Genomic DNA, 11,589 nt, shown 5'->3' with positions numbered 1-11,589 from the left:
CAGATTTTAATTATAGGTGTTGTTTCAGAATAGCTTAATTAATTTGTGTTTTGAATATAATTTTAACTTTATACCCACAGAAAAACCAAGTCCACCTTCTAGACTTGGTGTTACTGCTGTCACAAAGGATAGTGTGACCATTGCATGGTCAAAACCAGAGCATGACGGTGGAAGCCGCATTACCAGTTACCTAATTGATGCCCTTGAAAAGGGCCAGCAGAAGTGGGTGAAATGTGCTGTCGTTAAAACTAATACCCACACAGTTAAGAGCCTGAGAGAAAATAGAGAATACTTCTTTAGAGTTCGTGCTGAGAATCACGCTGGACTCAGTGAGCCAAAAGAAATGATAATTCCTGTGGTTGTGAAAGATCAGCTGGGTAGGTGTTTATTCATTCCATTCATTTCTATTCCATGTTTAATATATTCTATATTTGACTTATTATTATGACTTATTTTGCACTTTGTTTTTTCTGACTGTTAACAGATGCCCCAGAGTTTGACATGAAGAATTTCCCCCACAACACTGTTTATGTGAGAGCAGGATCAAATCTTAAGTTTGAGCTTCCTCTGTTTGGCAAACCAATGCCAAAAGTCACAATGACAAGAAGTAATGTTCCAGTTAAATGTGGAAAGCGATTTAGCTTTGAAGTAACCCCTGAAAGTCTAAATATCAACCTAAAGGAAAGTATTGCAAGTGATGCTGGAAGATATGACATTGTTGCCTCAAACACAAGTGGAACAACCAAGATGTTTGTAAACATCCTTGTCCTTGATAGACCAGGTCCTCCGGTTGGTCCCATTGAAGTTAGTGATGTGGGAGAGACAAGCTTGTGTCTTAAATGGCTCCCACCTTTGTATGATGGTGGCACTCCTGTCACAAACTATGTTGTTCTTAAACGTGAAACAAGTACCCCAGCATGGACAGAAGTGACATCTACAGTCGCCAGAAATGCTATTAAAGTGACCAAACTTACAAAGGGAGAAGGATACCAATTCAGGATAAAAGCTGAGAATCGCTTCGGCATCAGCGACCACATTGATTCTCAGTCAGTTATAGTGAAGCTTCCATACAGTGAGTACTTCATAGTACGTCATTTGTAATTGTTTATAGTTGTATGCATTTTTGTTAAATCTAATTGTTTTTTGTGTTTCAGCTGTTCCTGGACCACCATCATCACCATGGGCTGCCCTTGTGTCAAGGGAAAGCCTCACTGTATGCTGGAATGAGCCAGTAATTGATGGAGGAAGCCCTGTCTTTGGATACCATGTTCAAATGAAAGAAAGAAGCAGCATTCTTTGGCAGACAGTGAACAAAACAGCAATCTCTGCAACTCAAATTAGAGTGTCAAATATATGTTCTGGAATGATTTATGAGTTCAAGGTAGCTGCACAAAATGCAGCTGGTATTGGAAAGTTCAGCAAAACTTCTGAAGAAGTACTAGCCATTGATGCCTGTGGTAAGTTCAAATAATAGAAGAATCAACATTTTATGATACCTGGTTTTCTGGATTATTAATTGAATATCAAATCCTTGTCTTTTATTTTAGAACCACCTGCAAATGTGAGAATTTCCGAGGTTACCAAAAATTCAGTTAGCCTTGTTTGGCAGAAACCTCCATTTGATGGTGGAAGTAAAATCACCGGGTACATGGTTGAGCGAAGAGACGCTCCAAATGGCAGATGGACAAAGGCAAACTTTACCAATGTCATTGATACTAACTTTACTGCGTCAGGCTTGACACAGGATCAGTCATATGAATTCAGGGTCTTTGCCAAGAATGCAGTTGGTTCTGTGAGCAACCCATCACTGATTGCGGGTCCAGCAACTTGTGTTGATATTTCAGGTAAGTCTTTTGTTTCTATATTGCTGAATATCTGGGTTTTAATATGCAGAACAATACTCCATCCAGATTATAACACACTTTTTATTGTTCAGGTGCACCAGTTATTGACCTTCCTCCAGAGTACTTGGATGTTGTGCAATACAAAGCTGGTGCATCAATTAAGATTAAAGTGGGAATAACTGCTAAACCATTGCCAACCATTGAATGGCTTAAAGACGGAAAGGAATTAGTGTCAAGTGCACAGCTGTCAATTGAGAACACAACTGATTCATCCGCCATCCTTATTAAGGATTCCACTCGTCTTAATACTGGAACGTATGAGATCAAAATCAGGAATGTGTTTGGCACAGCGTCTGCTTCCATTAGAATACAGATTCTAGGTTTGTAATCATTGGTCTCTTTGTCTCTCATAAATCAAAATTTTATGAACGTTTCACCCCTTAATTTAAGCCATTCTAATGGCTCATGTTGTTCATTTCATAAACAGACAAACCTGGACCTCCAGCTGGACTAATCGAATTCAAATTAGTCACTGCTGACAAGATAATACTTGCATGGGAGCCAGTGGTTGATGAAGGAGGTGCCAAAGTAACTCATTACATTGTAGAAAAACGTGAGACAAGTAGAGTAGTGTGGTCCACAGTCTCTGAAGCAACAGAACAACGTATGGTCACTGCACAGAAGTTGGGCAGAGGAAATGAATACGTCTTCCGTGTCAGAGGCGTTAATAAATTTGGAGCTGGAGAACCTCTGGAGTCTGACCATGTTATTGCCAAAAATGCATTCGGTAAGGAAAGTCTAAATGTAAAAAAACAGTATATATGTATATTGTAAAGTTTTGATTAAATATATATGAATGATAATTATTTTTGTGTAAAAACTGTGTAATTAAACACCTGCACTGTTCCTTAAATCACTGCTATCTTTTCAGTGACACCAGGACAGCCTTGTACACCAACAGCAACAGATATCACCAGAACATCAATGCAGATTGTTTGGGATGTACCTGGTGTTGATGGTGGTAGCATGGTCACAGGTTACTATTTAGAAAGACGTGATAAGAAGAGTCTACGTTGGGTAAAGGTGTACAAAGACCCCATTAAGGACACCAAAGCGAAGGTCCATCATCTTACAGAAGGAAATGAATATCAGTACCGTGTTTGTGCAATTAATAAAGCTGGGGAAGGTCCACACTCAGATCTTTCTGATTTCTACAAAGCTGCTGATCCAGTTGGTATGTATTGTCACATCATTTTTTTCAAAAGTTGTATATTTATATTTCATTTAGAGTTACGGTGTTTTGACATATAGTTTGTATAATTTATTGTACTATCTTGTATCTTTTTTGTAAATTCCCAAGACCCACCATATGAACCAACTAAGCTGAAAGTTGTTGACTCAACTAAAACATCAATCACACTTGCGTGGTCAAAACCAGAATGTGATGGAGGCAGTGAAATCCTCAGCTATGTTGTAGAGAAAAAAATTGGTCAAGAAGGGGAATGGACAGTGATTAGCCACAAGGGAGAAGTTAGAACTACAGAGTATGTTGCTTCAGGTCTTAAACCAGATGTTGACTACTACTTCCGTGTATCTGCTGTCAATTGTGCTGGTCGTGGAGACCCAATAGAAATGGAAGAATCAGTCCAAGCCAAGGATATTCTTGGTATGTATTAATCTTGAAATATTTGTGCATTCTTTGTATATTCTATAATAATACTTTCTATCTGTAACAACTGTATAAACATAATATCTCCACTTTTGCAGAGGAAGCCCAGGTTGATACTGATGTTGCAATGAGAACTCACTACATTGTGAAAGCTGGTAAAGATATTGAAATTATGGTCCCACTTAAAGGCAGACCTGCTCCAAGTGTCTCTTGGAAGAAAGAAGACCAAAACATTGATAATGATCCTAAATATGACATTCACAACACAAACACTTCATCGTGTCTCCTTATTTCACAAGTAACTCGAAACGACACTGGCAAATATACCATTCACATATCAAATGGTGTAGGAGAACCAAAGTCACTGACAGTGTCTGTTAAAGTACAGGACACCCCAGCTGCTTGTAGAAATTTGGCCTTGAAAGACGTTACTCGTGGAAATGTTACACTTTGTTGGGAGCCTCCTCTACAGGATGGTGGAGCAGAAATCACCAATTATGTTGTAGAGAAGAGAGATGCATCAAAGCGCACATATGCTTGTGTGACAAATAAATGTACAGAGACCACATATGCCATTGAGGAACTCTCTGAGAAGACATCATACTTCTTCCGTGTATTAGCAGAAAATGAAAATGGAATTGGGGATCCGTGTGAAACAGCAGAGCCAATTAAAGCCACTGAGACACCAGGTCCAGTCAAAGACCTTGCAATGAAAGATTCCACAAAAACGTCAGTAACACTACAATGGAACAAACCAGAGTATGATGGTGGTAGCATTATTACAGACTACATAATTGAAAAGAAACTACAAGGTCAAGATGAATGGTCACCTGCTGGCACAAACAAACACTGTGAACATGAAATTACAAAACTTAAGGAACTCACTGAAATGTTTTTCAGAGTTTGTTCAATTAATGAAAAGGGTAATAGTGACTTTGTTGAAATTGGACCAATTAAAGTGAAGGACTACATTATTGCACCAGAAGCAAACCTTGATGATTATCCTGATGGACAAATCAGTGTGCGCTTAGGACACAATGTTCACATTGAATTGCCATATAGAGGTAAACCAAGACCAGCTATTATTTGGTTAAAGGACAACTTGCCACTCAAAGAGAGTGACAGAATTCGATTTAAGAAGAGTGAAAACAAGGCAACTTTAATGATAAAGAATGTGGAGAAAGAGAATGGTGGTAAATACACACTTACTCTTGACAACACATTCTTCAGAAGATCATTCCATATTCAAGTAATTACTCTTGGACCACCAGCTAAACCTATCGGACCCATCCGTCTGGATGAGGTCAGAGCAGAAAGTATAACAATATCTTGGGATGAACCAAATGATGATGGTGGAGGAAAAATAATTTGCTATGCAGTGGAAAAACGTGACACCTCTCAGACAGATTGGAAGTTGGCTTGTTCAAATGTGACTGGAACATCATTTAAGGTACCTAATCTGATCAAGGGAACCCAATATCAGTTCAGAGTCTGTGCAGAAAACAGATATGGTGTAAGTGAACCTTTAGTTTCCCAAAATGTCATTGCCAAGCATGAGTTCCGACCACCAGGCGCACCAGGTCGGCCAGTAGTTTACAATATCACAAACGATGGCATGACTCTTCAGTGGGATAAACCCATTTTTGATGGAGGTTGTCCAGTCCTTGGGTTCCATGTTGAAAAGAAGGAGAAGAACAGCATAATGTGGCAAAAGGTCAACACAGTCTTGGTGAAAAAAAGGGAGTACAGGGTTCTTGGTCTTATTGAAGGTCTGGAGTATCAGTTCAGAGTCTATGCACAAAATGATTCTGGACACAGCCGCATGAGTGATGCAAGCAAACCTGTTATGGCCGTTTCTCCAGTTGGTACGTTCAGCTACAATTGTATTTTTACTGATATGTACAAAATCTGATTATTATAGTCTCTAAATGCTTGTATCTTAATTTCAGATCCTCCTGAAACCCCTGACTACGTCGATGTGACAAGTGACTCTGTAAAACTCAAGTGGGAAGCACCCAAGCGAGATGGCGGAAGCAAAATTGTTGCGTACGATGTGGAGAAGCGGCAGAACCAGGAGCGGTGGTTTAAGAGCAATTTTTCAGATGTTACAGACACAGAATATACAGTGACTGGTCTTACTTGCGGTGAACGCTACGAGTTTAGAGTCATAGCAAGAAATGCTATTGGTACAGTGAGCCCACCCTCTCAGTCATCTGGATATGTAGTAATAAGAGATGAGAGCTGTAAGTAGACATAATTTATAATGTTTCAATAATTTTGTGGTCAACATTATACAGTGTGTGCAGTTCTGGTCTGTACATTTAAATATATAATATTGTCTCTTTCAGTTGCTCCAAACATTGAGTTTGGCCAGGAGTACTTTGAGGGAGTCTCTCTTAAAGCTGGGGAAAACATTAGACTCAAAGTAACAATTACTGGAAGACCAACACCAAAGGTTACCTGGTTCAGAGATGGTACTGAATTAACAAAGAAAATGGTTGACATCACAACAATTACTGGGTCAAGCACTCTGTTTATCAGAGATGCTGACCGTAGTCACCGTGGCATTTATACCGTGGAAGCCACAAATTCCGTAGGAACTAAGAAGGAAGCAATGAAAGTTGAAGTTTTTGGTAATATATTTTGTCACTCATCCCTCCTATCTATTTACCCCATCTAAAAAATCTAAATTTTTCTTGAGATCCATATTGTTGACCTACCCTTCTGCTGTTTCTGTATTTTAGATACACCTGGAGAACCTGTGGGACCAATCATGTTCTCAGATATAACTGAAGGCAAAGTGACACTTTCATGGAATCCACCGGAGAATGATGGCTGTTCTAATATTACGCATTACATTGTTGAGAAGCGTGAAACCTCTAAACTTTCATGGGCACTTGTTACAGATGAGTGCTTGAATTGCACATACACTGCAACCAAGCTGATGAAGACCAATGAGTATCAGTTCCGTGTTTCTGCAGTCAATAAGATTGGTGTTAGTAGACATCTGGAATCAGCCCCTGTGATTGCACAGATGCAATACAGTAAGATAATTAATAACTTATAATACTTTTTTGTTTAAATGATGTATAGTACAAATACTGTAAAACATTTCTTTTTCACCAACAGCTGTTCCAGATTCTCCTGGAACTCCTGATGCAACAGATGTTGATGGAGAGAGTATCACAATCAGCTGGGCTCCTCCAACACATGATGGTGGAAACCCAATTAAATATTACATTGTGGAAAGACGTGAAAAGAAGACTGGTCGTTGGTTGAAGGTCTTAACAAGAAAACCCATTGTTGAGGCCGCACACAGAGTGACTCATCTCACTGAGAATGTGGAGTATGAATTCCGTGTGTATGCAGTAAATGATGCTGGAATTGGAGATCCAAGTAACATTTCAATACCAATTAAATGTGCAGAGCCTACTGAAGAACCAGATGCCCCATCTATTGTAAATGTCAAGGACAGTACAAATACATCTGTTAGCTTGGAGTGGACCAGACCTGCCCATGATGGTGGTATGGAAGTCCATGGCTACATTGTTGAGATGTGCAAGGGATCTGAAGAGGCATGGCTTAGAGTCAATGATGATCTTTGTCCTATTACTAAATACACTGTCACTGGTTTGGAAACTGGTGCACAGTACAAGTTCCGAATTTGTGCAGTCAACTCTGTTGGAAAGGGTAAACCCAGAGAGATACCTGAGCCAGTACAAGCAGTAGATAGACTGTTGGCCCCAGAAATTGATATTGATGCATCCTTCCAACAGACACATATTGTGAAAAGTGGGGGAAGTGTTTGTCTCCGTATTGCCTTTAAGGGAAAACCAGCGCCCACAGCTTCCTGGACAAAAGTAGATGGAGAACTCGGTGTTATGGCAGATATCACCACCACTGAAACATTCACAGCTTTAACGCTGGAGAACTGCTCAAGAAATGATACTGGAAAATACACTCTCACTCTTGAGAACAGCAGTGGCAGTAAATCTATCACTGTTACAGTTAAAGTGTTGGACACACCAGGAATGCCAGGGCCTATCTTTATCGAGGAAGTATCAAAGGGAGCTCTCACTCTTGTGTGGGATCCTCCTCTGAATGATGGCGGTGCACGTGTTCATCATTACATTGTTGAGAAGCGCGAGGCCAGTCGTCGTACATGGACAGAGGCAGCCCCCAAAACCACGGAAACAAAATTGTGTATCTCTAATCTCCTTGAAAGTGTGCCTTATTTCTTTAAAGTCATGGCTGAAAATCAGTATGGTATTGGTGAAGTGTACGAAATGCCTGAACCAATTATTGCCACAGCTGAACCTGCTCCACCTAAGAGAGTTGATATAATTGATACCACAGACACAACAGCAACCTTGGCCTGGCTCAAGCCAGAGCATGATGGAGGAAGCCGTGTCACAGGCTATCGTGTTGAGTCAAAGGCTAAAGGTACAGGTAAATGGTTTGCTTGTGGCACAACGAAAAATCTAACCTTTGTAGTTGAAGGCCTTATTGAGAACTCTGAGTATAAATTCCGTGTCAAGGCTTGCAACGATGCTGGGTTTAGCATGCCAAGAGAAGTATTATCCTCGGTCATCATTAAAGAGCCACGCATTGAACCCACTGCCGATCTCAGTGGCATCACCAACCAACTTATTACTAAGAAGATCGGTGACACATTTGAGATTGATGTTCCAATTAGTGGCAGACCTGCTCCGAAGGTAACCTGGAAGCTTGAGGAAATGAGGCTAAAAGAAACTGATAGGGTATCAATTAAAACCACCAAAAACAGAACCACTCTCACTGTTAAAGAAAGCATGAGGGGTGATGGAGGAAGATATTTCCTTACTCTTGAAAACGTCACTGGATCAAAGACTTTTACTGTTAATGTCAATGTCATTGGCAGACCAAGTCCTCCAGAGGGCCCTATTGAGATCTCCTCTATTACATCAGAGTCATGCGTACTGACATGGAATCCACCTGAGGATGATGGTGGAACAGACATTACAAACTACATTGTTGAGAAGCGTGAGTCTGGCTCCACTGCCTGGCAGCTTGTTAACTCAAGTGTAAAGCGCACTACAATCCTTATTTCACATCTGACTAAGTACATGCAGTACACTTTCCGTGTCTGTTCTGAAAACCGATTTGGTGTAAGCAAACCAACAGAATCTGAGACAATTGTTGCAGAGCATCCATTTGGTATGTATTAGCCAATTTTATATTGGCATTGTTAAAATTCTAAATGAAATTTCTTACATGTAACATGCTAAATTCTATTACACGATTTTTTACACAGTTCCTTCAGGGGCTCCAACAAGGCCAGAAGTGTTTTCTGTAACTGCCAACAGCATGAGCATTCGTTGGGAGGAACCATACCATGATGGTGGCAGCAAGGTCTCTGGATACTGGATTGAAAAGAAAGAACGTAATACAATTCTCTGGGTGAGAGAAAACAAGATACCATGCTTTGAATGCCACTACAGGGTTGAAGGCCTTGTTGAAGGTCTTGAATACCAGTTCAGGGTCTATGCAATGAATAGCGCTGGCCTCAGCAAAGCAAGTGAAGCATCAAAAAGAGCAGTGGCACAAAACCCAGTTGGTACGTATAATCACATACCATAATGAATCCGTTGCATATTAGGTTTTTGGTATTTTTCAAACAATTACTAATATGAGTTTTTGACAATACATATGCATAGATCCTCCAGGAAAACCAGAAGTTACAGCTGTATCAAGATCAACAGTCTCAGTCAAATGGTCTGCACCTCTTAATGATGGTGGAAGCCCAATCACAGGCTACATTGTTGAGCGAAAGCCATATAGTCTCACTGGAGAAGGTCGCTGGCTTAAGTGCAACTACACTAATGTTACTGACACAAATTTCACTGTCACTGCACTGGGAGAAGGAGAGGAATATGAATTCCGTGTCATTGCCAAAAATGCTAACGGAGTTTTCAGCACGCCATCCGTTTCCACAGGGCCTGTGACCTGCAAAGCAGAGTACAGTACGTATTATACATGTATTATTCTGTCACAGCACACATAAAACATACAATGCATTCTATTAAACTGAGTCAAAATAATCATGACACTTAAATTTTTTGCAGTTCCTCCCAAAGCAGAGTTGGACAGCAAACTTCTTGTGGACACGGTTACAGTCAGAGCTGGATCTGATCTGGTACTTGATGCTGCTGTCGGAGGTAAACCTGAACCAAAGGTTTTCTGGGCCAAGGGTCCAAAAGAGCTAGAGCTTTGTGATAAGTACTCTCTCCAGTACACCAGTACCCGTGCCATGGCAATTATCAAGTTCTGTGACAGAGACGACACTGGGAAGTATATTTTGACAGTAAAGAATGCAAGTGGCACCAAAACTGCAGAAGTCAATGTTAAAGTACTTGGTAAGTATGCCAGATACACAGACACACTATAAAGGAACTTGATCTTCAATCCTAATTATCTTGTCAATTTATTTGTACTATATACACTCTTCTTTTTAAAGATACACCTGGCCCTTGTCGGGACATAACAGTCAGCAATGTATCCGAGGAAAAATGCACAGTGTCTTGGAAAGAGCCACTGGAAGATGGAGGTGACCCCATCACACATTACACACTTGAAAGAAGAGACACCAACAGACTCAACTGGGTTATCATAGAGGCTGAATGCAAAGCTCTAACATACGAAATCAAAAGGCTTTTAAAGAACATTGAATATATTTTCCGTGTGAGAGGTGTGAACAAGTATGGCGCTGGTGTGGTGGTACAGTCTAGCCCCATTGTTGCCAGAAACTCATTCAGTAAGTATACTGACTTAATGATCATGTGAAATAATAATAATAATAAAAATAATAAAATCTTGGACTAGAGGGTGTTCACAATGATCCTTATTTCCAATTATAGCTGTCCCATCACCTCCTGGAGCACCAGAAATCCTTGCAGTTGGAAAAGACTTTGCAACAATTGAATGGCTAAAGCCTGAAAGTGATGGTGGCAGTGAAGTCACAAACTACTTGATTGAGTTGCGTGAGAAAAAGAGTGCTAGATGGATCAAAGTTAACAGAAATTTGATCCTCAAGGACACATCCTTTAAAGTCACTGGTCTCCAAGAAGGCAACATTTACCAGTTCCGTATAACAGCCATGAATGCAGCTGGTGATAGTGAACCGAGTGAAGTGTCAATGTATGCAGTATGTAAAGTAAAAACTGGTATGTTTAGGAAACAATTTTTTATTATATTTTAATATTTAAATGTATGAAATACTAGCCTCAGAGTATTTACCTGATCATGTTAATTGCACATTTTAGGCACTCCAGATGCTCCCACAATTCCACGTATTACAGACACACACAAAGAGAGTATTACTCTTGCCTGGACACGGCCTGTTGAAGATGGTGGCGCTGATATCATTGGGTACATTCTTGAGATGCAAGAAGTTGGTTCAGAAGAATGGAAAAAGGTGCATGAAAAGAATCTTAGACTGACTGAACACACCGTCACAGACCTGACTGCTGGCAAAAAATACTGTTTTAGAGTTGCGGCAGTCAATGTAAATGGAGCAGGTGACTTCAGTGATCCATGTGCAGAAACAGAGCCTGTAGAACGAATTGGTATGTTTATAGATTAAGTTTCTATATAAATAACATTTTGATTTGTATGAACAAAAGAAATAGAAATGTCCAACACTTTTGTCGATGGCTTGTTTAATTTAATTTCTAATTCCAGAAATCCCTGACCTTGAGCTGCCTGATGAACTGACGAAGACAATATGCTTGAGAGCAGGAAGTTCCTTGCGCCTTCATATAGCTATTACTGGAAGACCATTCCCCACTATAACATGGAGCAAACCTGGTGTTGATCTTCATAATCGTGGCTTTATTGAAGTCACTAACACTGCTACAACTCTCATTATTGATAAAGTGCACCGCTACGATGCTGGCAGATATACTCTAGAAGCCTCAAATACAGCTGGAAAGAAGGATGCAAGCATTCTTGTCAAAATCTATGGTATCTTTTTCTCTTGTGACTATTCATTCATTAACGTTTATAATGCATATAATGACATGCTATCAAGTGGTGTCT

The 11,589-nt window shown here is 40.1% G+C and overlaps 1 protein-coding gene and 1 long non-coding RNA gene across 2 annotated transcripts in view; one reads left to right on the top strand and one right to left on the bottom strand.

The window, feature by feature from the left end:
• The window catches only part of LOC129451665 (uncharacterized), a 197,740-nt gene that overhangs the window by 107,629 nt on the left and 78,522 nt on the right, over nt 1-11,589 (bottom strand). The window lies entirely within an intron of this gene.
• LOC129451648 (titin) overlaps nt 1-11,589 on the top strand; it is a 142,767-nt gene that overhangs the window by 116,212 nt on the left and 14,966 nt on the right. Inside the window, 20 exon segments of the mRNA XM_073854671.1 lie at nt 81-377; nt 485-1,072; nt 1,155-1,457; nt 1,548-1,844; nt 1,937-2,224; nt 2,332-2,631; nt 2,776-3,078; nt 3,205-3,510; nt 3,612-5,378; nt 5,463-5,756; nt 5,862-6,146; nt 6,258-6,557; nt 6,643-8,709; nt 8,807-9,109; nt 9,210-9,515; nt 9,618-9,908; nt 10,010-10,306; nt 10,410-10,715; nt 10,815-11,117; nt 11,233-11,514. Of these exon segments, the coding sequence (XP_073710772.1) occupies nt 81-377; nt 485-1,072; nt 1,155-1,457; nt 1,548-1,844; nt 1,937-2,224; nt 2,332-2,631; nt 2,776-3,078; nt 3,205-3,510; nt 3,612-5,378; nt 5,463-5,756; nt 5,862-6,146; nt 6,258-6,557; nt 6,643-8,709; nt 8,807-9,109; nt 9,210-9,515; nt 9,618-9,908; nt 10,010-10,306; nt 10,410-10,715; nt 10,815-11,117; nt 11,233-11,514 (9,483 nt within the window).

Source organism: Misgurnus anguillicaudatus, chromosome 17, assembly GCF_027580225.2.
Source record: "Misgurnus anguillicaudatus chromosome 17, ASM2758022v2, whole genome shotgun sequence".
Lineage (NCBI taxonomy): Eukaryota > Metazoa > Chordata > Actinopteri > Cypriniformes > Cobitidae > Misgurnus > Misgurnus anguillicaudatus.
This window is presented reverse-complemented; position numbering and strand designations above follow the sequence as displayed.